Source organism: Oryctolagus cuniculus, chromosome 1 (assembly GCF_051225735.1).
Source record: "Oryctolagus cuniculus isolate XC-2025 breed Fujian yellow rabbit chromosome 1, ASM5122573v1, whole genome shotgun sequence".
NCBI classification, from domain to species: domain Eukaryota; kingdom Metazoa; phylum Chordata; class Mammalia; order Lagomorpha; family Leporidae; genus Oryctolagus; species Oryctolagus cuniculus.
In genome coordinates this window covers 6,217,344-6,245,017 of record NC_142867.1, presented here as the reverse complement: position 1 = coordinate 6,245,017, position 27,674 = coordinate 6,217,344, and the positions used below count along the sequence as shown (strand labels likewise).

General features: G+C 57.8%; 1 protein-coding gene across 1 annotated transcript; it reads left to right on the top strand.

Moving 5' to 3' along the window:
* POLA2 (DNA polymerase alpha 2, accessory subunit) lies at positions 1 to 25,454 on the top strand. Its single transcript, XM_002723403.6, has 18 exons — positions 1 to 420; positions 1,755 to 1,879; positions 2,215 to 2,312; positions 2,490 to 2,547; positions 6,740 to 6,846; positions 8,977 to 9,170; positions 9,697 to 9,785; positions 12,235 to 12,390; positions 12,930 to 12,992; positions 13,688 to 13,730; positions 17,045 to 17,169; positions 18,866 to 18,904; positions 19,830 to 19,903; positions 23,277 to 23,385; positions 23,600 to 23,706; positions 24,278 to 24,337; positions 24,466 to 24,592; positions 25,151 to 25,454. The coding sequence occupies exons 1-18, from the start codon at positions 342 to 344 to the stop codon at positions 25,298 to 25,300; spliced, it is 1,803 nt and encodes a 600-aa protein (XP_002723449.4). The 5' UTR covers positions 1 to 341; the 3' UTR covers positions 25,301 to 25,454.
* Positions 25,455 to 27,674: the final 2,220 nt, after the last annotated feature.

Sequence of the window (27,674 nt, the reverse complement as noted above, 5' to 3'; positions counted from 1 at the left end):
GCATGCGCGCGCCGCGCAACGCTTTGGCGGGTGTTTTGCGACTCCTCGGTGCCGTCTGAGGCGCCCAGCGGTAGCCTGTGGGAAGCGGCTCGGTTTTGTTTATTTATTCTGTGAGAGCGGCCTCTCCAGGTTCCCAGGCCTCCCCTTCGGGACGCTCAGGGGCTGCTACTCCCCCATTTTCTTTTGAAAAGGAATTTTTCTGTGCCTTAACCTGGGGCCTCCCGACGGCTTGAGGGCTCGGGCCGCGGGGTTCCGTCCTCCCTCGGCCCCCCGAGGGACCTAGGCCTGCTCGCCCGGCTCCGCGCCCGCGGCGGCCGCGGCTCGGGGCGGAGCGGCTGGCCATGGCGGCGTCGGCGCAGCTGCTGGCGGAGGAGCTGCAGATCTTCGGCCTCGAGTGGGAGGAGGCCGTGACCGAGAAATGTGAGTCCTCGCCCGGGCGCTGCCCGGGTGCTGCCCGGGCCCCGGAGAGCAGATGTGCCCGTGGGTCGGAAGCGCCGGTTCCCAGAGAGGGGCGCTGTGCGGCCGCGGGCTTGGGCCGGGCCCGCTGGAGCCCCGACAGCACAGCAAGAGACGGGGCTCCCGAAAGGTGGCTCTGGGGAATTTGCCACACTTATTGTTGGAGAGGCGCCGGTCCCGCCCACTGGCGCAGCCCCCACCCCCACCCCCGGCCCTCAAACAGCGTCCAGAGCAGGTGCCCCTCGGCCGGAACCCCGCCGCCTCCAGGGTCCTTTGCATTAGCAGGAACCTGGCACTGAACCCTAGGCTAGGCCTAGGCGATGCGTCCTTCTCCCGTCGGATGGTGGGTGTTCGGTGCACCTGTGGCTTGGAGCTGGCGTCGAGGCCCAGCAGGTGCAGCGGTGGCGCGGGGTCGCGCCCTGCCCACGGCCCGGGTGTGTGGGGCCCCGCCGCCGACGCGGGAGACCTGGAGGAAGCTCCTGGCTGTGGCCCGGCCCTGCCCTGGCCGTCGCGGCCGTCTGGGGAGCGAACCAGCGATGGAGGACCTCTGTCGCCCTCTCTTTAGCTCTGACTTTCAAATCAATCAATCAGGTCTTTAAAAGAAATTTTTCAGCTGACCCTCCCCGACCTCGGAATCTGCCGTGCCCTGTGTGCCTGAAAACTCCGCTCCTGGAGGAGCCTGGCTCACGGCTTCACTTCCTGCAAGTCTGCACGCAGACGTTACCTTCTCTGCCCAACTCCCCAACCCCTCTTCTGGCTTTTTTTTTTTCTTTTTTTAAAGGATTTTATTTATTTGAAAGGCAGAGTTTCAGAGTGAGCGATAGAGAGAGAGAGAGAGATGTCCATTGCTGGTTCACTCCCCAAATGGCTACAAAGGCCAGGGCTGGGCCAGGACAGAGCCAGGAGCTTCATCCAGGTCTCCCATGTGGGTGCGGGTCTTCCTCTGCTTTCCCAGGTGCGTTAGCCAGGAGCTGGATCAGAAGTGGAGCACCCAGGACTTGAACTGGCGTCCTTATGGGATACCAGCGTTGCAGGCTGTGGCTTAGCCCATTACGCAGCAACGCTGGCCCCTGGCTTTATTTTCTACCTGGCACATTTAACCATCTAACATACTACCTGCTTCCGCGTTTCCCGTCTCGCCACAGAAATAAACTGTAGGGCAAGGATTCCTCTGTGTTCACGGCTGCCCCAGTGCCTGCGGTGCCTGACACTGGTGGATGATGAACCTTTGATTGGGGTAGTGTTCTACAAGACTGCAAGACGTGAACTGAGTTCTTGTCCGATTTTCATTCCCGCAGTGGCCGAGCTTTGCGTTCTGTATGGACAGAGTGAAGAGGGAATGGTAGGCGAGCTTATAGCCTTCTGCACCAGCACGTGTAAGATGTGCGTTACCTCCGAGATTCTCAACTCTTTTGAGCATGAGGTAAGAGCAGAACGCAAGCCAGCTGAACACGCACCTGGGCCCTGGCGGGGGGGCACTGGGGTGTACTCAGAATCGTCCTGGAATGTGGACCTGGGCAGATGGCTTCCTGTCCTGAGCCTGCTCCCCTCCACTAGCCGCTCTGTCGTTCACACTTAATTGTTGTGAGAATTAAATCAAGTGGGTGTCAAGTACCCAGAACGATGCCCAGCAAGTGGAAGAGGAATTGTCTGTCTTTGACTGTATTTTGGTGCTTATTGTATTAGCTGAAGGCTGTGGGAAACGCCTCCCCTGTGACTTGCGACAGAAAGATAAATTCATTATGTTGTATTCCTCAGTTTCTAAGCAAAAGGTTGTCCAGAGGCAGAGCCCGGCAGGGTGTCTCCAAGGACAACGAGCACGCTGGGGCCAGAGACATCGTGTCCATCCAGGAGCTGTATCCTTTCTGCTGCAGGTCTTTGCGCCAAGTCGCGTGCTGTGTTTTAGAATCTGTCTACAGTTGCACGCGTAATTTGAAGACATATAAAAGTGGCCCAATATTGAGATTCCTTCTTTAATCAGTTCTTGCCTTGGGCAGAAGTTTATCATTGTTTTCCTTAACCAGTGTTTTTAGAATTGAAGTGGAGGAAGAAGAGGAGACGCTTCTGAACTCTTACACCACGCCCTCTAAGGTGAATGTAGTATGTTTGGAAATTGCATTCTGGGAGTTGCTTTTTATTTTTTTATTTTTTTGGAAGATTGATTTATTTGAGAGGGAGAGTTGGGCCAGGCCAAAGCCAGGAGCCTTGAATTCCATCCAGATATCCCACGTGGGTGCAGGAGCCCAAGCACTTGAGCCATCTTCTGCTGCTTTCCCAGGCACATTGGCAGGGAGCTAGATCAGAAGTGGAGCAGCCGGGACTCAAAACAGTACCCATATGGGATGCCGGCACTGCAGCTGGTGGCTTAACCTGCTGCACCCCAGCACTGACCACCATGCTTTCCTTCCTTCCTTCTTTCCTTCCTTCCTCCCGTCCTCTTTCTTTTTTTAAAGATTGATTTATTTATTTGAAAATCAGAGTTACACAGAGAGAGAAGGAGTGGCAGAGGGAGAGAGGTCAGTCTTCCATATGCTGGTTCACTCCCCAGTTGGTTGCAACAGTTGGAGCTGCAGCAATCCGAAGCCAGGAGCCAGGAACTTAATCCAGGTCTCCCAATCGGGTACAGGGGCCCAAGGACCTGGGCCATCTTCTACTGCTTTCCCAGGCCACAGCAGAGAGCTGGATCAGGAGTGGAGCAGCCGGGACTCGAATTGGCACCCACATGGGATACCAGTCCTGCAGTCAGTGGCTTTACCCGCTACGCCACAGCGCCAGCCCCCACCATGCTATTCTTTAAACATGTCCACTTCATATGTCCCCTGTTAGGTGCCATACCTGCTGAGTGTTGTAAACTCCCTCCCCCTCCCCTTATGTCTTTTGTTCTGTTGCTTTATTTTTCTCAGTAGGGCTTATTACTACCAGGTGTGTTATATACAGCTATTTTAGAGAGCTTGTGGAAAAATGGAATTAAAAATATTTATTTTAATGCAAAAAAATTTTTTGAATCCTTGCATGGTTTCTCCATAATACACCATTTTCCGTGAACATGTTGAAGGCCCCTTGTGTTTTCTCATTTGTCTTTATCTTCCTTCCGTTAGAATGGAAGCTCCCTGAGGAAGGAGCCTGGGCTTGTTTGCTGCGGTTGTCCCAGTGCATGCAGGGGAGACCTCATGAATAATGGCAGCTGGTTGGCGCTCTGTGCAAGCACCCGGAACTGCAGTACCCCGGGGGCCACTGACCGCTTCAGACATCCAGAATTTATCTGACTTGTCTGTTTCCAGGGTTGATCATATTCTTCGAGAATGACTTCCAGGAACCTACCTCTTAGTAGGCTGATGTTTTTAAAGATTTATTTATTTGAAAGGCAGAGTTATGGAGGGGTAGAGGCAGAGAGAGAGAGAGTCTTCCATCCGCTGATTCACTCCCCAAATGGCAACCACAACTGGAGCTGTACTGATCTGAAGCCAGCAGCTTCTCCTGGGTCTCCCACACGAGTGTAGGGCCCCAGGGACTTGGGTCATCTTCCACTACTTTCCCAGGCCATAGCAGAGAGCTGGATCAGAAGTAGAGCAGGCCGGCGCTGCGGCTTGCTAGGCTGGGCCGGGGCCGCGGCTCACTAGGCTAATCCTCCGCCTAGCGGCGCCGGCACACCGGGTTCTAGTCCCGGTCGGGGCGCCGGATTCTGTCCCGGTTGCCCCTCTTCCAGGCCAGCCCTCTGCTGTGGCCCGGGAGTACAGTGGAGGATGGCCCAGGTGCTTGGGCCCTGCACCCCATGGGAGAGCAGGAAAAGCACCTGGCTCCTGGCTCCTGCCACCGGATCAGCGCGGTGCGCCGGCCGCAGCGCCCCTGCCGCAGCGCGCCTGCTGCGGCGGCCATTGGAGGGTGAACCAACGGCAAAGGAAGACCTTTCTCTCTGTCTCTCTCTCACTGTCCACTCTGCCTGTCAAAAAAAAAAAAAAAAAAAAAAGAAGTAGAGCAGGCCGGCGCTGCGGCTTGCTAGGCTAATCCTCCGCCCTGCGGTGCTGGCACACCGGGTTCAAGTCCCGGTCGGGGCTCCGGATTCTGTCCCAGTTGCCCCTCTTCCAGGCCAGCTCTCTGCTGTGGCCAGGGAGTGCAGTGGAGGATGGCCCAAGTGCTTGGGCCCTGCACCCCATGGGAGACCAGGAGAAGCACCTGGCTCCTGCCATTGGATCAGTGTGGTGCGCCGGCCACGGCGACCATTGGAGGGTGAACCAATGGCAAAGGAAGACCTTTCTCTCTGTCTCTCTCACTGTCCACTCTGCCTGTCAAAGACAAAAAACAAAACAAAACAAAAAGTAGAGCAGCCAGGTCTCAAACTGGCACCCATATGGGATGCCGGCACTGCAGGCAGCGGCTTTATCTGCTACATCACCGTGCTGGCTCCGCAGATTTACTTTTTAAAGTAGATAACCTTCTGATTGAAACAGCACATGCAGGACACCCCACTCCTGCCCTGGAAATGCCTGCTTAGGGAGCCTCGGTGATGAATCAGAGTCTGTGACCGTGGAGTCCGAGCTGAGTGAGTTGCATTGACATATTGACCAGTTTGAAACGTGAATACAGCTCAGGAGATGCAGGATGTGCCTGGGCTAGAGGCACGTGGAATCTCTGTCGCTCCCCTCTCTATAGTTCTTTCAAATAAATAATTCAGTCTTTTTAATAATTAAATAGAGCTCCTGCCTTTGGCCTGGCCCAGTCCTGGCCATTGTGGCCATCTGGGAAGTGAGCCAGAGGACAGGTCTCTGTCTATCTCTTTCTCTCTCTCTATAAAACTCTTTTTATTGTTTTTATTTATTTATTTGAAAGTCATAGTTAAACTGAGAGAGAAGGAGAGGTAGAAAGAGAGAGGTCTTCCATCTACTGGTTCACTCCCCAATTGGCCACAACGGCCAGAGCTGCGCCGATCAGGAGCCAGGAGCTTCTTCCAGGTCTCCCACGTGGGTGCAGAGACCCAAGGACCTGGGCCCTCTTCCACTGCTTTCCCAGGCCATAGTGGAGAGCTGGATCAGAAGTGGAGCAGCGGGGACTTGAACTGGTGCCCATATGGGATGCTGGCCCTGTAGGCGGTGGCTTTACCCACTACACCATAGCAGCTTTACCCTAAAACTCTGACTTTCAAGTAAATAAATAAATAAATCTAAAATTAATGATGATAATGATTTGAGAAAATATCAGAAGCCTTTCTAGGGGACAGGTATTTGGCCAGGTTGTTGGGATACCCGTTCCCATGTCCTGGTTCCAGGTTCCTGCTAATGATACTCTCCTCGCCCACAAGTGATGGCTCAAGTGGGTGAGTCCCTCTACCCAGAAGGGAGACCTGGATCAGGTCCTAGAAGTAAACTAGTGAATGGGAGACCCCCTCCTCTCTCCCATCCCACTGCTTCTTCATAAATAAAATTTTAATCTTTGTATTTGACCTAATATGTAATAGTCCCTAGTAAAAATCTAAAGAATTGAGATGTAGTTTCCATTGTAGCTGTTTAATGGCAGTTTGAATCCATGCTCTGGCGTTCTAACACTGACCACCAGTCGGCAGCCACGAGCAGCCGGCCGGGAGGAGCTGGAGCGCGCCTTCAGCAGCAGCCGGGAGGAGCTCTCTCGGGCAGGCCGGCTTCCTGGCTGCAGTCCAGACGAGGGTTGTCTTTCCTGTGTTACACTCAGTTGTCCTAGACTTGAGGGGACAGCCCGTCTCTGGGCTGTGGAGTTCAGCCTCCATTCTGGTCTTATCTTTGGATCCTTATTGATGAGCCAACAGCAACAAAAAACCCGAGTGCAGAAGTGACCAGCAGTGAGGTGTTTGCTGACTGCTCTCCAAGTGTGAGCTCAGCCGTATCCTCGTGTCCTCTGCCTGGAGCCTGTCCCTTCTTGATGTTGGAAATGTGTGGTAGACTTTGCCAGAATAAGCTGGGACACGGTCCCATCCCTCTTCAGGAAAATGTGCGCACAGGTCAAAGCTAGGGGTTGCAAAACTCGAATGTTCTAAAGCAAAGAGAAGTGAGGGCGGCAAGTGAGCAGACTGCCCGCCTGGCTGTCCTTTTTGGAAAATATTATTTGTGTTTTTTCGTAATTGCCTTCAGACTGGGGACGGTGCTGATGAATGTCGGGTCATGGTTGTGGGAAGTTTCTTGGGGCTCTGCTTGGACGATGGGGCCCAAACAAGAGAGCCAGCCTTCTCGTTGGGTGCTGTGCCCTTGCGAAGGAACTGTACTTCAGTGAGCACCTTGGATCTCGAGTGACTGGGGTTTTGTTTCCTGGTTTCTAGGGCTCTCAGAAGCGAGCTATCACCACCCCGGAAACCCCCCTGACGAAAAGGACTGTGTCTGCCCGTAGCCCCCACCAGCTGCTTTCTCCGTCGAGTTTCTCTCCAAGGTACGGATCAGACTGGGGTGCCTCCAGGTGCCCCAGAGCAGCCCCCGCTGGCTGGCTGCTGCAGGCTGACCGCAGAGTAACTGATTAACTGGGCGGAGGGCACCTCTGCCGAGAGCCACCGGGAGAGCCAGTGCCCCCGGCCTCCCCGGCGCTGCCTTTGTGGCAGATTTCTGCTTCTCACAGTAATGGGGGAGACTGGCTGCCCACCCACTTCTGCAGGCGCCTTTCCTAGATCGGGAACTGGCGTCTTCTGCAGCCAACAGCCCGTCTGTCCAGGAACCTGCCAGTCTGACAAGTGGGTTTCCACCTGCTTCTCTTAGTTTGTGTTTTGCTGGGCTTGCTTTCTTCTTCTTCTTTCTTTCAACCTAATTATTTTTTCAAAAGAAAAAGCACGTGTCTTTGTTCATAGTGTCGTGTAACCTGTTGATTATTCCTCACTCAGGTCACAGCTAGTCAGTCGTCTTCACTGTGAGTCTGTGCTGAGTTAATTGGTGTTTATCCCTGCCACCACCACTGCACATAAACCCACAGAGGTCGCCAGTGACTGCAGGCTGTAAATGGCACGTCTTATGTGCGAGAACCCCATGGGCAGAGGACGCATCTGTCAGTGCTGGCCCCTCTGGGTGAGGCCCGGGAGCCACCACCTCTTTTAGACTGACGAGAGCTTGAGATTTCTCAGGCTCTATCACTTGATTTTTTTATGTTTGTATTTAGTTAACTTACTTGAAAGGCAGAGCAGCAGAGTGAGACAGCTGTTTCATCTGCTGGTTCACTCCCCAAATGCCCACAACAGCTGGGGCTGGGCCAGGCCGGAGCCGGGAGCCAGGAGCTCCACCCGGAGGGAAGCTGGGACCCAGCTGCTTGGGCCATCACCTGCTGCTTCCCAGGGTGCGCCTTGGCGGCAGTGGGATGGAAGCAGAGTGGCCGAGTCGGGGCGTGGGTGTTTCCGTGGCGGCTTGACCTGCGCCCCACACCGTCCCAGCTCTGCCCCTTCAGAAGAGCGGCCACGGGGACGAGTGCCCCTCAGATTGTGGAGGGTACTCGGGCTCCATAGCGCAGCCCAGTGCTCCGGGAGTTCTCCAGCCTTTTTGGGGAATAAGCTTTCTAGTCGTACAAGGGTGTCCTTGAAGCTGGTGTGCAGGGACGGCTCTCACAGATGAGCCAGCACCATTCTCTAAACACGCAGTGCTTTGAGGCCTGCAGGCCTGGGGACGGCGTCTGATTGCGTCCGGGGCCTGCTGTAATGGGCGCCCCTGGGAGCTTCACAGGGAAGGGCTCCGAGGGGTCGGGGGCGTGCTGCCTCGTCATTTTTCATAGACACTAATAAAGCTGACATCAGAAACGGGTTTTGTAATTCATGCAAGTTACATAAGTTATTCAGGCAGAGGCAGCGCTGGGGGTAGAGGTGATTAACTGAGCTCCTTGGGAGCTTCTCTTTGGCAAGGAGGAGCGAGGGCACCGCTTGTGCCGGGTCCCGTGTGACGCTGGTTCCTGCAGGGGTTTAGTGCCGTAAACAAAGCAGCCCTCCGGGCACAGTGCTCACAGCTGAAGGACTGAGGGGATCTGCTTCGCCTGAGCAGGTGGGCAGCCTCCCTGTGCTTGGAGGTGTCGTTTGCTAGTGGGGAAAGGAGTGAGGAGAGCTGGTCAGCAGAGCCCTGGAGAGGGGGCGCGTGGGCTCCCACCGGCTCCCCCCGCCGTCTCCAGCCCGGGGACGCTGGGGAAAGTCGACGCATCGTATTTAGCTCCGTCTGCCGTCGTTCCTGCCTGTGAGCTCCGTTCTCAGCACAGCTGGCTTGATTGCAGGCTCACGTGATCGGCTAACACGTTAGACAGTCACAGAGCCTGCTTTTTAGCCAATTCCAAGTTTGGGTTTTGGTCAGTTTTAATGCCAGGGGAGCAGCAACCTTTAAAATACATTCCTGTCTGGACTTCTCTAAGCACCTTTGGTTTTCCTCCTCGGCCCCTCATTCCTGAAATTCCTGAAAGGTCTGGCTGTTACATGGATTGGTTTATAGCACACGAGGCTGGCTCGGCTTTCCCCAGTCCCTGTTTCCAAAGGTAACCTCATTTTATTCCTCTCTCCTTTGAGATACACACACAGTGATACTGATCTGTTTTGCTTCTGATTAGTGCTACGCCCTCCCAGAAATACAACTCGAGAAGTAACCGAGGAGAAGTGGTCACCTCCTTCGGCTCGGCGCAGGGGGTGTCTTGGTCTGGGGGCGGAGGCGCCGGAAACGTCAGCCTGAAAGTCTTGGGGTATCCAGAGCCCCTCACCGGGAGCTACAAATCCATGTTTCAGAAGCTCCCAGACGTTCGAGAAGGTGAGCCTTCTTCCCTTAGAGACTCTAAAACCGCCTGGCAGGGTTTAGAAAGAGTGATAAAGCTTAGGGCTGGCTGGTAGAGCAAGTTCCAAGCTGCCTTTGAGTGTGAGTGGTGGGCTCCCTGTGAGTGGAGGGACAGGGCTGACACCATCGTCGTTCTCCCAAGTCATGTCGCTGCTGAAGAAGGGCGCGTCACCAGTCCCAGTGACGAGCGCCTGTGCCAGAAAGAAACTCCGCTGAAAGACGTTTCCGGCCTCTGCGTTGGCAGCCCTCCGGCTCGTCCTGGGCTCCCGGGATCACGGTGGTCACCTGGGGGGGGGGGGGTGTCCTGTGCCAAGTGGAGGCTGCATCCAGCACCCATGGTCAGGAGACGGGCTTGGGGGCGTTAGAGGGTCTGAGCTGCCTGACGTCCCTGGTGCCCTTCCCGCTCTGCAAGTGACGGACGTGGACGTTCTGCGATGTGCTGTGTTTCTTCCTGACAAGTGAAATGTCTTCAAACGCCTCTCTCTCACCTCTGGGGTTGCAGTTCTGACCTGTAAGATAGAAGAACTCGGCAGTGAACTCAGAGAACATTACAAGATTGAGGCTTTCACTCCCCTTCTCGTCCCAGCACAAGTAAGAGACGTTCTCACGGCCCTCAGTGGGTGCTGTCGTGTAAGTGGGTGGCGGAGCCGCCTGCCTGCTCGCCCTGGTCTGTGTTCTGGTTTGAACGCTGCTCTTGGTGGGGTTGGGGAAGTGGGTGCTTCTAAAGAAAGGCTCATGCCTGCCCTTGGCCTTGTGACCAGGATCCTGTCTGGATCGGGTGTTGTGTTTTTGTTTAAGATTTATTTATGTATTGAAAGGCACGGTTACAGAGAGGGAGAGGGAGAGACAGAAATCTTCCATCTGCTGGCCCACTCCCTAAATGGCCACAACAGCCGGAGCTGGGCTGATCTGAAGCCAGGAGCTTCTTCCTGGTCTCTCACACGGGTGCAGGGGCCCAAGGACTTGGGCCATCTGCTGCCGCTTTCCCAGGCTCATTAGCAGGAAGTGGAACAGCCGAGACTTGACCTGGCGCTCATATGAGATGCTGGCGCTGTAGGCTTTACCCACTACACCACAGCACCAGTTTCTGGATCCAGGTCATGTACATGAACAAAGATTGATGGCCTTGTTCCCCATGGTGGTGCCATAGGCCACCTCCTGGAGACCCCATAAATAGAAGCATCCGGGTTCCAGATGGCAGGATGGGGTTTTCTGAGACCCATCATTCGGGCATAGACCCACTGTCTGTCCCCTCGTTTGGTCTCTGTCCTTCCAGATCGGCAGTTGCTGATAGTGTCTTCACTTCATGCTTGTGTTTCTCTAAAATATTCTTAAATTCATTTTTAAAGATTTATTTCTGACAGGCGCCACGGCTCACTAGGCTAATCCTCTGCCTTGCGGCGCCGGCACCCCGGGTTCTAGTTCTGGACGGGGCGCCGGATTCTGTCCCGGTTGCCCCTCTTCCAGGCCAGCTCTCTGCTGTGGCCCGGGAGTGCAGTGGAGGATGGCCCAAGTGCTTGGGCCCTGCACCCCATGGGAGACCAGGAGAAGCACCTGGCTCCTGGCTTCAGATTGGAGTGGCACGCCGGCCATAGGGGCCATTTGGGGGGTGAACCAACAGAAGGAGGACCTTTCTCTCTGTCTCTCTCTCTCACTGCCTAGCTCTGCCTGTCAAAAAAAATATATATATATTTCTTTATTTGGAAATCAGAGTTACAGAGAGGGACAAAGGGAGAGAGAGAGAGATCTTCCATCTGCTGGTTCATTCCCCAGGTGGTCACAACAGCCAGGGCTGGGCCAAGCCAAAGCTAGGAGCCTGGAGCTTCAGCAGGTCTCCCATGTGGGTGACCTTGACACTGGAGCCCCAGCACTTGAACCATCTTCCACTGCTTTCCTAGGCGTGTTAGGAGGAAGCTGGATCAGAAGTGCAGCAGCTGGGACACAAACTGGTGCCCACATGGGATGCTGGTGTTGCAGGTGGTGGCTTTACCCACTGTGCCACCTGCTGGTCCTGGAATAGTCCTCGATCTAAGGGGAGATGTGTTCTAGAAGATTCTTTAAGGCACCTTTGTCACAGTTCACATCTGGAGAAGAATGACCAGATGGGGCATATGAGTAAAACCGGGTCTTCTAAGGAAATTAGGAAGCGGAGGAGGAGGCAGGGCTGCACAGTCATGTGGGAGATGGGACTTCCTCTGCTCCCGGGCTGGGGGATGACAGGAAGCAGCAGAGAAGGTTGCAGCTCAGGCATGAAGGACTTCCTGTCAAGAGGCCGTGTGGGGGCAAATGTAGCTCTGGAACCAGACTTCTGGGCTTCAGAGCCAGGCCTCACTCACGGACCTGAGTCACCGACCTCGCCGTCGCTTGCTACCTGTGAAGTAGGCGCAGTGGTACCCACCCGGTGCTTGTTGTGAGGATTAAGTGAGTAATTACGTGGAAGCTTTTAGAACGCTGTCTGGTGTCTTACAGTCACGACGTTAGCAGTTACTGAGTTGGAGGGCTGCTTGGGAGGGGGCCCGCCCCCTTGCAGGACATATTCCCAGTGGGGGGGGGGGGCTTGCTGCCCTTCAAGAGTCTTTTTTTTTTTTTTTTTTTTTTTTTTTTTTTTTGACAGAGTTATAGACAGTGAGAGACAGACAGAGAGAAAGGTCTTCCTTCCGTTGGTTCATCCCCCAAATGGCCACCACGGCCAGCACTGTGCTGATCCGAAGCCAGGAGCCAGGTGCTTCTCCTGGTCTCCCATGTGGGTGCAGGACCCAAGCACTTGGGCCATCCTCCACTGCCTTCCCGGGCCACAGCAGAGAGCTAGCCTGGAAGAGGAGCAACCGGGACTAGAACCCGGTGCCCACATGGGATGCCGGCGCCGCAGGCAGAGGGTTAGCCGCGTGAGCCACGGCGCCGGCCCCTCGAGAGTCTTGATGACGAGTGAGCTCAGGCTCAAGGGCAGCACGTGGCTGGGGTGGTTTTCTGTTCGCTCTGTTGGCTCCAGGTTGAGCTCCTGTCGCACAGACTCATTCATATGTCGCAAACTTCCTTCGAGGAACCTGTCACGCTGCTGGGACAGATTGGCTGTGACAGCAACGGGAAGCTGAACAACAAGTCGGTGATTCTTGAGGGGGACCGGGAGCATTCCTCCGGCGCTCAAATCCCAGTGGATTTATCTGAGTTAAAAGAATACTCTCTGTTTCCTGGACAGGTGAGGTTGCAGGAGCCTCCCTGAGATGCAAGCCACAGTGTGTGTGTGTGGGTGTGTGTGTGTGGGTGTGTGTGAGAGAGAGAGCGCGCGCGTGTGCCGTGGGCAGCTGCTCCTGGTCGCCGTCCCCGTGCCCTGAGGTGTGGCTGCGTAGGCCCAGGAGCCGACACCCACAGGGTTCCGATTCTCTCGAGCGTGCTCTGGCCATGACTGCCCAGGATCAGTCCTGGCTCCACCCCAGCTGTTGTGGGGCTGCGAGCCAGATTGGATACTTAATCTTCCAAACAACAGTGTCTTCATCCATAAAATGGGGATAAATAATTCTTACGTCATAGGACTGTGGTGAAAATTAGATCATGCGTGTATAGCATAATTAGTATTACTAATACAGCATCTTAATTTGTTTTCTAGAAAAGTACCCTAAGTTTACATGTACAGATGAGAGTAGCTGGACAGTTGTTTTAATTGCATCAAAATAATTTATTCCAGACCTCTCCTTTTGTTGCCTGTTTAGCAGTCCTGTTCTGTTTCCTGTCTTTCAGGTTGTGGTTATGGAAGGAACCAACATCACGGGTAGGAAACTTGTTGCCACCAAGCTCTACGAGGTACGTGGTGGCCCCCGACCCCCCTGGTTCCCTGCAGGCTCGTGTGCAGTCCTGTGTGCCCTAGAAGCTGCTCCTTTAAGAGCCTGCTTGTTTGTCGGTCCGTTCTCTGGAGCGGGACCCTGCCTGAAGGCCGGGGTGACAGCTGCCTCTGGGAAGGACCCGAGAGTAAATCCTGGAGGCTCTGCAGGCCACACGTCTGCCGTGACTGCGCCAAGGCAGCCACACGGCTGGGGGACGAGCGACGGTGGCCAGGTTCCCATAACCCTTCTGTGCAGCTGGCCGTGGCTGCGTTCAGCCCGCAGGCCTCAGTTTCCTGTTCCTGCTCTAGGCCACAGGCCTCCAGGAATGTTCATCAAAGCCAGAGAAAGTAGCAAGACGTCCTCTGCCTTTCTGCCTGGAAGCACTCGTAGCAGACACCTGTTCTCTCCCACGTGTTTCTCGGTGTTTCCTGGAGCTCACCGATGACCACTGACTGGTCGCTTCGCTGTTCTGAGCGGTAGAGAAAAATGGCAGCTCCCCTCAGCTTTGCGGGCTTTAGCTCTAAGGAGCAGGACAGAGGCTCATCCCTCCTTCCTTCTCCCCCGTCCCCACTGCCCTACCTCTGCACCCATGCTCACCAGTCAGGGGCCCACCCCTTTCCTGACCCAGGTGATGGCTGGCACGAGACCCTAGTGGAGTTTTCTCCCTGTTTTTAGGGTGTGCCGCTTCCGTTCTATGAGCCCACAGAAGAGGATGGGGGTAAGTTTTGGTCTAAAACGGGCTTTGCCAACTGTGAGGGTAGTGCGCAGAGGTTCAGGAATGCACTTCCTCCGGCTCGAGAAAGCTGTCAGAGCTCGTGAGGCGCAGCATGCACAGGTGGTCGGGGTGCAGCCGGGCGTGGGGCTCGGAGGCCTTCTGCTACAAGGCCGCAGATCTGAGCCAGGTGCTCCTCAGGGCTGCTCCAGGCTCTCACCACGTGATGCCTGGTGCTTAAAGGCTGGCGCTTAGCAGGTACTTGGAGGTTACCTTTTTTTTTTTTTTTTTTTAAGATTTATTTATTTATTTGAAACTCACAGTTACACAGAGAGAGGAGAGGCAGAGAGAGAGAGGTCTTCCATCTGCTGGTTCACTCCCCAGATGTCTGCAATAGCCAGAGCTGCGCCGATCCAAAGCCAGGAGCCAGGAGCTTCTTCCGGGTCTCCCACACAGGCGCAGGGGCCCAAGGACTTGGGCCATCTTCTACTGCTTTCCCAGGCCACAGCAGAGAGCTGGATCGGAAGAGGGGCAGCTGGGACTGGAACTGGTGCCCATATGGGATGCCGGTGCTTCAGGCCAGGGCATTAACCCCCTGCAGCACAGCGCCAGTCCCCCACAAAAGAACCTCTAAGAAAGCATAGTGTTATTTGTTAAGTAATCTGGGTGAGGAAAGGGCAAAGAGAAATTTTAACAAACTTTGCCACAAAATATTTCAGAGCATTTTAAAATGTATTAATTTATTTAGGAGAGAGTGAGAGCTCTTTCATCTGCTGGTTCACTCCTCAGATGCCTGCAGCAACCAGGTTGGGCCCGGCCAAAACCAGCTGCCCGAGAATCACTCCGTGTCTCCAGTGTGGGTGGCAAGACAAGTACTTGAGCCACCTGCTGCCGCTCAGGGCACAAAGCAGGAAGAACTGAGTTAGAAGCTGAGCTGTCGCTCAGTCCCAGAGGTTCCTGTACGAGATGCGGCTGTCCCCTGTGCCTTAACTGCCACATCCAGTGCCCACGGTCCCTGCATTTCCGTGAACGAGGCACTGGGATGCCCAGCACTGCAGCCTGCCGCCACCCCCTGTGCGCTGACAGCGCAAGGTCTCCCCAGGGACGAGGTGGAACCAGGAGTGACATGTAGCGGTTTAGGACACTGTGTATTCCCAGTAGACTTGTGTTTATGGAGGCGAGGATGGCACGGTGGAATCAGATCAGCTCAGGCAGTGAAGAGAATGAACGTGCCTGAGGGGCTGGGGGCCTTTCAGCGTTTTGTTTCATACAAGCAATTGAACAAGGCACTCGTGGAGACACAGAGTAAGGCGTGGCCATGGGGCAGACTTCACCTCGGCCCCTGCCCCACACAGGAAGCTGACGCCGCCCTGAACTTGCTGGCCTGGCTGCTGTTAGGAGAGGGGCTGGGGACAGGCCCCTGCACCCCGGCACCTGCAGCCTGTCTCTGCGCTCTGGGTGCACACCTCCTCCACGTCCTCCAGCTGCCTGGGCCATCACATAGTCCCTCCCACTGGACACACCCAGGGCCCAGTGCTCTCCTGGACCTGCCTTGCCCTTCTCCTGAAATGTCCTTTCACGGGAAGCACGCCTCATCCAGCACATACTTTCCTCACTACCACTCAGTTCACACCCTCCTGCGCTGGGGAGAATGCTCACCGTGTGCCCGGGTTACCTGGGCTACCTGGGCTTCTGCTTCCCAGCGCTGCAGTCACATCCGACTGGAGCCCAAAAATGGTCAGTGGAAACTCCAGAAGGAAATGTTTTAGTTGTGCACCATCCTGAACCGTGTGCCGTCCCCTCCCCTGCTGTCCTGTGCCCGTGTGTCCATGCTGTGCACAGCGCCCAGTCCCTTCCCCTGCTGTCCTGTGTCCATGCTGTGCACACCGCCCAGTCCCTTCCCCTGCTGTCCTGTGTCCATGCTGTGCACACCGCCCAGTCCCTTCCCCTGCTGTCCTGTGTCCATGCTGTGCACACCGCCCAGTCCCTTCCCCTGCTGTCCTGTGCCCGTGTGTCCATGCTGTGCACAGCGCCCAGTCCCTTCCCCTGCTGTCCTGTGTCTATGCTGTGCACACCGCCCAGTCCCTTCCCCTGCTGTCCTGTGTCCATGCTGTGCACACCGCCCAGTCCCTTCCCCTGCTGTCCTGTGTCCATGCTGTGCACACCCCCCAGTCCCTTCCCCTGCTGTCCTGTGTCCATGCTGTGCACACCGCCCAGTCCCTTCCCCTGCTGTCCTGTGCCCGTGTGTCCATGCTGTGCACACTGCCCAGTCCCTTCCCCTGCTGTCCTGTGTCCATGCTGTGCACACCGCCCAGTCCCTTCCCCTGCTGTCCTGTGCCCGTGTGTCCATGCTGTGCACACCGCCCAGTCCCTTCCCCTGCTGTCCTGTGTCCATGCTGTGCACACCGCCTAGTCCCTTCCCCTGCTGTCCTGTGTCCATGCTGTGCACACCGCCCAGTCCCTTCCCCTGCTGTCCTGTGCCCGTGTGTCCATGCTGTGCACACCGCCCAGTCCCTTCGCTGCTGTCCTGTGTCCATGCTGTGCACACCGCCCACCTGTTAGTTGGCAGCCGTCACGTTCTCAGGTCTCAGTATATGGTGCTCGCTCACAGGACTCACTACTCTCCGAGGCATCAGGTTTCCAGTGAGGTGAGGGCCGTGTCTGCCCGCCTGCCCGTCACTCGAGGGCGGGGTGAGGGCCTCCTCCGTGAAGACTCAGTACGTCGAGTCCTGTGCCGTCCCCCGCTGCTCTTTGTGCTCGCGACGTCCTAATAGCAGTCCTTTGTTTAAAAATTTGCATTTGTTCATTTTTCATTTTATTTGAAAGGCTGAGGACAAGAAAGATCTTCCATCCACTGGTTCACTCCGCAAGTGCCAGTAACAGCCAGGGCTGGGCCAGGCTGAAGCCAGGAACCCAGAGCTCCATGCAGGTCTTCTACCATGAGTGACAGGCACCAAGTACTTGACCGACATCTGCTGCCCCCAGAGCGCCCACTAGCAGGAGTCTGGGTTGGAAGCGGAGTAGCCAGGACTGAAACCAGACACTTGGATGTAGGATTCAGGCAGCCTGAGCAGCGACTCGTCCAGTGTGCCAAGTGCCTGCCCCATCCAGCATCAGCCCCTCCCTTCTTCCTTTCTTCCATCTTTCTGTCAGGGGGCGCCATTCGCTGGTCACTGCCCACTGTGGCTGAGCTGAGCCAGGCAGAAGCCAGGCAGCAGCTGGGAGCTCGATCCAGGTCTCTCACAGGTGGCAGGGACACAGGCACAGCCTCTGCTGTCACCACCGCCTCCCAGGATGTCTGGCAATCCTTTCTGTCGTAGATTGTGAGCAAACCATGGTCCTGGTCGCCTGCGGACCGTACACCACGTCTGACAGCATCACGTATGACCCCCTGCTCGACCTGATCACCGTCATCAACCATGACCGGCCGGACGTCTGCATCCTGGTAAGAGGCCTCTTGGGGCAGCTTTGGACAGGGAGGCCCCACAGGAACTGAGAATCAGCCCTTAGGAAGGGTCTAAGTGAAGGTCTGAATTTCTGGGAAGCACATCGTTCGGTCCTCCTTTTTGCTAAGAAGTGTTTTCTTGTGTGTGAGGCCGACAGACGCATGAACAGAGAGCACTCTCATCCACTGGCTCCCTCCCCAGATGCCTGAGATGGCCAGGGCTGGGCCGAGGCTGAAGCTGGGAGACGGGGACACATCCACGTCTCCACACAGACGGCAGGGACCCAGTTACCTGAGCCTCCACTGCTACTCCCAGGGTCTGCCAGCAGAGACCGGAGTCCAGACCAGCGCTCCAGCCTGCGATGCAGTGACCTCACCCAGCATCCTAACTGCTAGGCTACATGGCCAGCCCATCCTCCTCTTTTTTTTTTTTTTTTTTTAAGATTGATTTATTTATTTGAAAGTCAGAGTTAACACATAGAAGGAGAGGAAGAGAGAGAGGGGGGTCTTCCACCTGCTGGTTCACTCCCCAATTAGGCACAACAGCAGGAGCTGTGCCGATCTGAAGCCAGGAGCCAGGAGCTTCTTCCGGAGCTGCCACGCGGGTGAAGGGGCTCAGGACTTGGGCCATCTTCTGCTGTCCCAGGCCAGAGCAGACAGCAGGATTGGAAGTGGAGCAGCTGAGCAAACCGGCACCCATATGGGATGCCAGCACTGCAGATGGCGGCTTTACCTGCCCTACCACAGCGCCAGCCCCCCATTCTCCTTTTTAAAAATACTTTTTGGGGCCCTGCACTGTGGCGTAGTAGGTTGAGCCTCCACCTGGGGTGCTGGCATCCCATATGAGCACTGGTTTGAATCCCAGCTTCTCCAGTTCCAATCCAGCTCTCTGCTATGCCCTGGGGAAGCAGTGGAAGACAGCCCAAGTCCTTGGGCTCTTGCACCCACATGAGAGACCCAGAGGAAGTTCCTGGCTCCTGGTTTTGGATGGTCCAACTCCGGCCGTTGCGACCATTTAGGGAGTGAACGAATGGGTGGAAGATCTCTCTGTCCTCTCTGTCTGTAACTCTGCCTCTCAAATAAATAAATTAATCTTAATTATGAAAGTACTTTTTGGTTCTTTTTTTATTTTAAGTTTTATTTTTATTTATTTGAAAGAGTTACGGAGAGAGGTGGGGAGGGAGACAGAAATACATCTGCTGGTTCACTCCCCAAATGGTTGCAACGGCCAGGGTTGTGTGCCAGGAGCTTCTTCCGGGTCTCCCATATGGGTGCAGGAGCCCAAGCGCATGGGCCATCCTCCACTGCTTTCTCAGGCCATTAGCAGGGAGCTGGACCGGAAGTGGAGCAGCCAGGACTGGAACCAGCATCCACATGGCGCCTTTCTAAAGCTTAGAGTGCTACTGTCAGCATGGTAGTCAATTTCCCTTGCTGGATTTAGAAAATGAGAACAAAGGTTATGTTGGGAGGGGGTCAGTAGAGCAAGGAACAGTCCCTGGGACCACCCTGCACCCAGGGCTCAGGGGCACCCCAACCCTGCCCCATTTCCTAACTGCCCAGACTCTCCAGGCAGCAGTGGGGAGCAGGGGCCCTGGGCAGAGGAGTGCTGGGACAGGTTCTCTGGAGGTGTTTGCAGACACCTGAGCTCTGATTGGTTCTCTTGGTGCCTTTGTTTCCCCCTCTGGCTCATTCGCAGCTGGGTCCCTTCCTGGATGCCAAGCATGAACAGGTGGAGGTAAGTACCTTGGGTGGGACAAGGGTGAGGGCTGGGTGCTTGTAGCTGTACAAAGCCCAACTTTTCTTCACCTTTTTTTTTTTTTAAGGTTGGTTTATTTATTTGAAAATCAGAGTTATAGAGAGAGAGGGAGAAACAGAGATCTTCCATCCACTGGTTCACTCCCCAGAAGGCCATAATGGCCAGGGCTGGGCCAGGCCAAAGCCAGGAACCAGGAGCTCCCTCTAGGTCTCCCATGTGAGTGGCAGGTGCCCATACACTCGAGCCGTGCTCCCCTGCTTTTCCCAGGCCGGTAACAGGGAGCTGGGTCAGAAGTGGAACAACCAGGACTCAAACCAGCAGCCATGTGGGAGGCCAGCTTCCCAGGTGGCGCTTTATCCTCTGAGCCACAGCGCCGGCCCCTCTTTGCACCTTTCGGAGTTGATCCACATCTGTGATAAACCTGAATTAATCCTGTAGCTAATCAAACACATTGTAGCAGGGCATTTTTTATAAAGATCTTGACCTTGACAGGGCTGTCTGGAAGCTGGGGTGGGAAATACAAAAACACCAGTCCCTGCGTTCCTTGGTCTGTGACACCTGACACAGAGTACCAGCACAGGCGCAGGTGTCCCTGGGTCGTGGAGCTGTCCTCAGATGCGTAAACACAAAAGGCTTTCCTGGGACGTCTGTGTGGCCGGGGCCAGGGCCTCCTGTTCTGAGTTCCGGGACCTCTGACCTCCCTCGACAAGGAATCGAAGCGCCTGTTGTCTCGCTCCCAGCTGTGTTCGGGAGACGGATTCAGGCCCTCCCAGACAGGGACCACAGCTCTTAGATGCTTGCAGGTCCCTCAGTTCCTTGCCCGACAGCTGGCACCTGGCGGCCACCTAACGAAAGCGGATAAACGCCCGGCGTCCACGCCCTGAGTCCTCCTTCCCTCTTGCAGAACTGTCTCCTGACGAGTCCGTTCGAAGACGTGTTCAAGCAGTGTCTGCGTACGATCATCGAGGGGACGAGAAGGTCAGGTTCAAAGCGGTGGCCGGAGCCCTCGGCTTCCTAGGTTTTCCCGGGCGTCCCAGTGAGGACTGAAGCTATGAAAGCGATGGTGGCTCCTTCCCCTTGCGTCCTTCTGAACTGCCCGGGTCAGACAGGACCCTTGAACTGCAAGCGGGCGGCATCTCTGGGAAGCGCGGAGATAAACAGGCTTGGGAGGAGAGGACCGCGGAGGCCTCGCTCTCCTGCTGTGCTCTTCCTCTGCTCGCTCCCTTTTGTGTAGACTGGTATCAAGGGAATCTTCCCGGGAGGTTGTTGAGGTGGTCGGTGACTGACACACGCGACCCTGTTGGGAGGGTTTGGGGTGAGTCAGTGCTTCCCCGTGTTGCCTGGGGCGCTGCCCGAGGCCAGAGCAGGGGTGGCAGGAACTCTGGGTGGGTGGGAGCTCGCATCCCTGCACAGCTCAGACAGCCGGTGCAGTGAGGCATCAGGCAGCGCCCGGAGCTGTGCCGCTCACCGGAGAGGAGTCACTGTTCCAGGAAGCGGCTAAAGCTAAAAGTAGAAAGTTCAGGAAGCTGCCGCCCTCGGTTCCTGTCCCTTCTCCCCCATGTGAGGGTTTGAAAGAAGTTGGTGTAGGTGATGGATCTTCACCAGGATTTGCTTTTCTTGTAGCTGAATTGATTAAAAAAAAAAAATTAGGCTAAGCTTTTGGAAACTGGTCTGTGTGACAAAGGTAGCTTGGTTTGGTTTTGTTCTTTGTTGTTTAAATTTATTTGAAAGGCAGAGTTCAAGAGGGAGGAGATACAGAGAGAGATCTTCCATCCACTAGTTCACTCCCCAAATGACTGCAATAGCTGGGGCTGTGCCAGACCAAAGCCAGGAGCCCAGAGTTTCTTCCCGGTCTCCCATTTGGGTGCAGGCCCCAAACCCTTGGGCCATCTTCTGCAGCTTTCCCAAGAGCATAGGCAGGGAGCTGGATTGAAAGTGGAGCGGCTGGGTCTCAAACCAGCATCCATATGGGATGCCAGCATTGTGGGCAGCGGCTTAATCCACTATGCCACAACACCGGCCCCTAACAAAGGTGGTTTTTAAAACAAGATGTAGGGGCTAGCACTGTGGTGTGGTGGGGAGAGCCGCCGCCTGCAGTGCTGGCATCCTGTATGGATGCTGGTTCAAGTCCCTGCTGCTCCACTTCTGATCCAGCTCTCTGCTGTGGCCTGGGAAAGCAGTGGAGGATGGCCCAAGTGCTTGGGCCCCTGCACCCGCCTAGGAGACCCAGAAGAAGCTCCTGGCTCCTGGCTTCAGATCGGCCCACCTCCGGCCATTGCTGCCATCTGGGAAGTGAACTAATGGATGGAGGACCTCTCTCTCTCCCTCTGCCTCTGCCTCTCTATAACTCTGCCTTTCAAATAAGTAAATAAATCTTAAAAAAAAAAAACTAAGATGTGTCCACCTTCTGGCCGTTGAGCAGCCACAGTAGTTGATTGGACTAGGGACCTGGTAGAGAGCACCCTGAAGCACCCAAAGTCAGGGTGCTCGAGTTGTGCTGGTGGCGGCCAGAGGCTGGCTCTGCCTCTCCGTCCCTCCCTCTGATGAGGGTGACATAAGTGCCTGCCCTCTGCTTCCTCAGATCTGTCATGACCTGGGTCAGGGTCGTTGAATCCGAGCATGCTTACGGCTCCTCAGGAGATAACCGCCCAACAAACAGGAGCAGGCTGTGCCCCCTCTTGTCAGCTTCCGGGGCGGCAGGAACTGTAGCAGTGCCGAGCCGTGGCTGGTGCTTTTGGTTCGAGGATGGTTCTGATTTTGGTTCCTCGCCTCATGTGGTATTGACAGCAAGGACACAAACAAAGAACAGAGCGGGCATTGTTGGGCTGGGTGAGTGCCCAGCACCACCAGGCACTTTCATCCGAGGCCAGCGTGTGGCCCAGGGCAGGGCAGGCTGCCCCACCTTCCAGAAACCACAGATAAACGGCGCTCAGGTGGAGAACTCCTGGTGCAGAGCCCTGACCTGGTCTAGCAGTGGGGCTGGAGCCAGTGCGGAAGCTGGGCGGGCCCCTCCTGTCCGAGGGAGCGGCAGGGGCACCTGCCACGGTGACGGGTGCGGCTGTGCGGTGCTGAGCAGAGCCGCCTGGTGACTGAGCAGGGGCTGTCTCCTCTAACCATTGCTCTTCTGAGCCAGCAACTCTGTCCCTTGACCGCAGCACCTGCTCCCCGGTCCTTTGTGTCCATCATGGACCTTGAACCCTCGGGACCAGGAGCACAGATTGTCCCGTCCAGGCAAGCTGCCACCAGTCTCTGCACCCTGATGCTGGGCTGGGGTTGTTAGTGAGCTGCCCAGGTCAAAGGATTCGGAGCCGATATGCAAAGCACCTTTGACCTCAGGTTTCTGGTTTCCGGTTGCAGCAGCCTGGGCTCACTCCTTGAGCAGAGGTGACGAGTGTTAAGTGGGACAGCCGTCACTGGCGCCTCGTCACACGAGAAGGCGCGTGTGCCTGGGAAGCGAGAGGAGGGCTGGACCCCTCAGGGCTGCTGCTGGCTGCTAAGTGGGCCCAGGTGGCCACGTCAGCCTGTGTGGTATATGGTAGGCCTCTGTGCTGGGGGCAGCCAGGGCAGCCAAGGGAGCAGGGTTTTCCCTTCCTCTTGTGTGGCCGGGGAAGGTGACCAGTCGGCCCGAGTCAGAGCTTTCCTCGCGTGGGTGTTGCAACCCTAGAGGTTCTCCCCGCCGCCGGCAGAGCAAGCGCCTGCGGCACCTGTGCTCTCAGCGTGGCTGTGAAACGGTCCTTGCGCTTTTGCAGCGCAGTCTGGCGAGCGGCGGAGACCGAGGCGTCCGTCCCCTGCGTGCTGTGTGAGCAGAGGCGCCCCGGCTGGGAGGGGAGCCACCGTCTGCTTCCCGTCGCCCTGGAAACGCCTGTGTCATCGGCCCGTCAGGGCCTGTGTTTGCGCAGCCGGCCTCAGGATCTGAGGGGCACGCTGGTTTCTCCCGGGGAAGGGACCCCAGCCTCGCTGGTGACGCGGGTTGTGTGGCAGGGAGACTTGAACGCCTATGCCCTGCCCCTGTGGCCCCTGTGCCGATAGTGGGCGGAGTCAGAACTCCTGTCCCTGCGCCTGCTCTGCGGCTGTGATTCTTGGCCCAGTCCTTGTCTTTCTAGATTTTCTAGAACTCAGACGCTGCCCTGTGCCTGGGGGGTGCCACCTTGCAGGAGGCGGCCTGGGCGGCCAGAATCTTTTCAGCGTGGCTGAGCGGGAGCGGGACGAGCTGCGCTCGCGGGGTCCGGGAGACGCCGCTCTGCAGGGCGGAGTCCGGGCCTGAGTCTTCCCCGGGGTGGGGGGGGGGTCTTGTCTCCGCTCTCACTCAGCCCTGCGGCCTGGCCGCTCACACGCTGCCCTTGTCCTGTAGCTCCGGCTCCCACCTCGTGTTTGTGCCATCGCTCAGAGACGTGCACCATGAGCCCGTGTACCCGCAGCCACCATTCAGCTACCCTGAGCTGGCTCAGGAGGACAGAAAGGTACCTGCCCCGGCTCGGACCCCGGGCCACCAGTCGGGCAGAGGCCCTTCCCAGGTCTTGAGCTCCTTTCTCTAACAGGCCAGGGTGGTTGGAATTTACCAGGGTGGGTTTAGTTCCGTTTGGTGGTCCCGCAGCCTCAGAGACCCCCGCACTGTCCCGGGGAAGAAGTTTCCAGCTGGGCGTACAGAGGTCTGTTTGCACCCTTCTCGCTCAGCGAGTGCGGTTCGTGTCCGAGCCCTGCAGCCTGTCCATCAGCGGGGTGATCTTTGGTTTGACGTCCACGGATCTGCTGTTCCACATGGGCGCCGAGGAGATCAGCAGGTGAGAAGCGTGGCCAGGCCGGCAGGCGGGACAGCTCGCGCCCGGGATCCGGTCCTCTCCCCGGCCCGGACACCAAGGGCTGCCCGACCGTCCTGGCCAGCAAGTCCTGAGCGCCGCACGCGGCCCTCGCCCTGGTGTTCTGAGCGGCCCTCCGCCGGGGGCGCCTCTCTTCTGCTCTGTCCTGCCCTCGACTTGGAGGCACAGAAACCCCTCCACCCCTTCTTCCCTGCCGCCTTCCCTTCGCCGCCCGGTGTGTGAGCTGAGCAAGTGCCGGTGTCCCTGCGGGTTCCCTCAGGCCCCGCTGCGGGCTGCAGGGCGGCGGGGAGGGGTGGGGAGGGGCGTGACCCCCACACAAGCCCCACGAGGAGGTGCTGCAGACCCTGCGTGAGACCAGCTCGCCGGCAGCCTCCCTTGGCCTCGATTACGGGGGCTTCCTCTCTCCTTCCCCGGGGGTGCAGAGCAGCTGCCTGCGGGCAGTCTGTGGACTCCCCGAGGTGTCCCCCTGTCGCTGTGTCACAACCGTGGAGGTCCGTCTAGTGCCTCCCACTTCTCACTCGCCTTCCTCCCCCAGTTCTTCCGGAACTTCAGACAGGTTCAGCCGGATACTCAAGCACATCCTGACCCAGAGGAGGTGAGCGCTCGCTGGAACCCCTTGATCATGCGGGGGGGGGGAGGGCTCGATGGCCAGGCTGCCCGCCAGAGGGGACGGTGCCGCAGGGGTCCGCCTCGCCTGCTCCTGACCCCTCTCCCTCTTTGCAGCTACTACCCGCTGTACCCTCCCCAGGAGGGCACCGCCATCGACTATGAGAACTTCTACGCCTACGCACAGCTGCCCGTCACACCGGACGTCTTCATAGTCCCGTCAGAGCTGAGGTACTTCGTGAAGGTAGGAGTGAACTTGGGCTGTTTCTCCAGAAACACCAGAGCCGCCCAGCACTGGCCGGCCCAGGGCTGCTAATCTGGCCGCTGGCCTCTGCGACCCAGCACTGGGGCCTCGTTGCTTGTAGGGGGGTTGGCTGGACAGCGCATGCATTGGTAAACGCCCAGACAGAGGCCCCGTCCCCGCCCAGGTGGCCGGCAGGAAGGCCCTCAGCATGGTGGAGATGGGGCTGTCAGGTGACCCGGAGGGGTGGTCGTGATCGCTGGCCCTGCCCACCCCGGGAACCCACCCACACTGTCCCCCCTTCCCAAGGCGGAGCCAGGCCAACCTCGCGAGGTCACAGTTTCCCGCGTGGGAAAGCAGTGAACGGCGATGTGGGTTGTCTCGGAGCTGGGGGGCTGACTGGCGTTCCCCGGCTGCCCCCTCCACAGGAAGCCCGTGGCGGGCGGCGGGTTGGGCTGAGGTTGCCCGTGGTGGCCTCGTTCCCAGATCGCAAAGCCCTCTTTGGGGTCCGGGGCCGTCTCCCCCTGGCCCTCGGCCCACGGCCTCCTCTTTCTCTCCCAGGACATCCTCGGCTGCGTCTGCGTGAACCCCGGGCGCCTCACCAAGGGCCAGGTGGGAGGCACCTTCGGCCGCCTCTACCTCAGGAGGCCGCCCGTGGGCGGGGAGGGGCGGCAGAGTCCCTGCGCCGCCGTCCAGGTGGTCAGGATCTGAGGGGGGCTCAGGCACCTGCGCCCTGGCCAGACTCCTCCTCTGAGGGCGTGGCCGGGGCGTGGCCACGCAGGCAGGGAGGCCCGGGTTTCCGGCGAGGATCGACCACACACACAACTTCCGGGTGAATAAAAGTGAGTCCTGGTGTGTCTTCTGACTAAAGTCTCTTTCCTGATAGTGGACAAGAATGTTGCCTGCTTGACCGATGTCCAGAGAAGGCGGAGCGCTGGTCACCCTGGGTTTCTGTCCAGCCCCTCGGCCCCACCCCTCGGCCTTTGAGGCGCCCCAGGCCCACACGGCCTCTGAGCCGCGGAGGGCGCTGGACGCAGGCCATGGGGCGGGGCTGCCGAGTGGGCCGCTGGCTGCATGCCCAGCCCTCCCGCGGGCCCCTCGCATGCGCACTGTGCCAAAGCTGGACTCCCTGGTGGCGGCCACTCTGGCAAGCCCCGCCGTGTAGGCCGGGCCTTGCCTGTCCTCCAAAACGTTCAGGCAAGCTCGCGCCGTCCGGGTCCCCAGCACAGCCCGTGGCCGTGTGTGAAACAGAATGGGCTTCTGCCCTGAGCTGGCCAGGCTGTTGGGACGGGCTTGTGGGCAGTCGGTGAGCGCCGGTGGCTGGGACCTGGCTCAGATGGACAGGTGGCCGCGCAGGGCCCGCCCACCTCCCCTCTCCTCTGACCAGGGCTGGGTAAACGCCTCCCTTTAACCGAGAGCCTTGGCTTTGGTTAGTCCAGGGACAGGAATGAGACAAGGCGCAAGCTGGAGGGCTGGTTCCCCTCCTTCCCCAGCGGGGCTCCGCAGCCTCTCTGTGGTCTCTGGAGCCCAGACCCCTCTCCCACACCCGATACGGTTACCCCAGCTCAGGAATATCGCCTGTTTCTACCAAGCCGTGTATCAGCGGGAAAGCCTCCCCAGCCTTGAGAAGCCTTGCCTAGAAAGGTGGCCCCGGGCCTGGTCTGCAGCTCTGCTGGGGAGCCCTGGTGGTCCCCCCTTGGCAAGGCACAGAGCCTTCCCCCTCCAGACTCGGAGCGGCATGTGCAGGGGGGCTGGGAGGTGGTGGAGAGGAAGCGGGACCGTTGCTGGTTACCAGGGGTGGGACTGGGAGCTGACCTGGGAGGCCAGAGCCGGCAAGCCCCAGGGAGCAGGCAGGTCTGGCACCAGGCGGCTCCGTTCTGTCAGGACAGCGGTGCCGAGCGACTGCTGGCTGCTGACCCTGGGCCTGGCTGTGCTGTCACCAGTTCTGCAGCGTCTGTCTGTGGGGCTCGCTCTGGGGCACGCGGAGGCCCTGACGGCGGGTAGAGGTGGCAGCCGGCCCCATCTGCCTCCCGAGACCCTTGGGTGGCCTCTGCCCTGGAGACGAGCCGAGGGCTTGAGAAGCAGGCCAGCGCCTGGGCGGCCCTCTCCTCACCCCTGGCATGGCTGCCCTGTAGGGTTCAGGCCCTAGTGAGGGGAGGGGACGACCCTCGTGGCTCCTGTGCACGGGAACCCAGCCAGATGCCTAGAGGGATGCCCAAGGTCGGGGGGGACACCCAGGGTCGGGGGGCACCCAGGGCCGGGGGGGCTTCTGGGGTCACGACACTGACCTGACCCTCAGGCCCCCACCTGCCCTGCGCTGGACTTTGAGTCCTCCCCCTTGACCTGGGCCTCCCAGCCGGCGCAGCCCACCCCTGCTGCCCCCGTGTGGGAGTGGCCGTCTGCGCTGATTTCTCTCTGTGCTTGGCACACGTGGCAGGTTTCCTCCCCCGACCGGGCCTCCTGGCCGGGTCACCAGGGAGCCAGTCCAGCTGTGCGGGCACAGCCTCTCGCTGGGGGCGGGTTGGGGAACCTCCAACTCCTCATGAAAGGCTGGGGCTGGCTCGGGGAGGGAGGTCCGATTCTCAAAAAAAAAAAAAAAAAAAAATGCTGTTTTATTTTCATCTACTTGAAAGGCAGAGTGACAGAGACGGACAGGTCCTCCATCCGCTGGTTCCCTCCGGGCGCCTGCCACGGCCGGGCTGCAGCCAGGAGCCAGGAGCTCCACCGGGTCTCCCAGTGGGTGTCAGGGCCTCAGGTACCTGAACCGCCATCTGCTGCCTTCCCCGGTGCGTCGGCAGGGAGCCGGATCAGGCCGAGCAGCCGGGACGCGAACCAGCGCTTGAATATGAGATACAGTCCAGTGGGGTTGTGCAGACATCAACAATCGAATTCCAGAATATTCTCATCACCCCAAAAAATAGACACAAGCCCCCCCGGCATCAGCAGGCCTGTGCCCCACTCCCCAGCCGCAGGCTCCCCAAGAATGGAATCAGAGAATGTGAGGTCCTGGATGGGACCCGCGTGTGCCTCCCCAGGAACACCTGCGCTCTCCTAGTGTCTACTGGGGGCAGGAGCAGATCCCCGG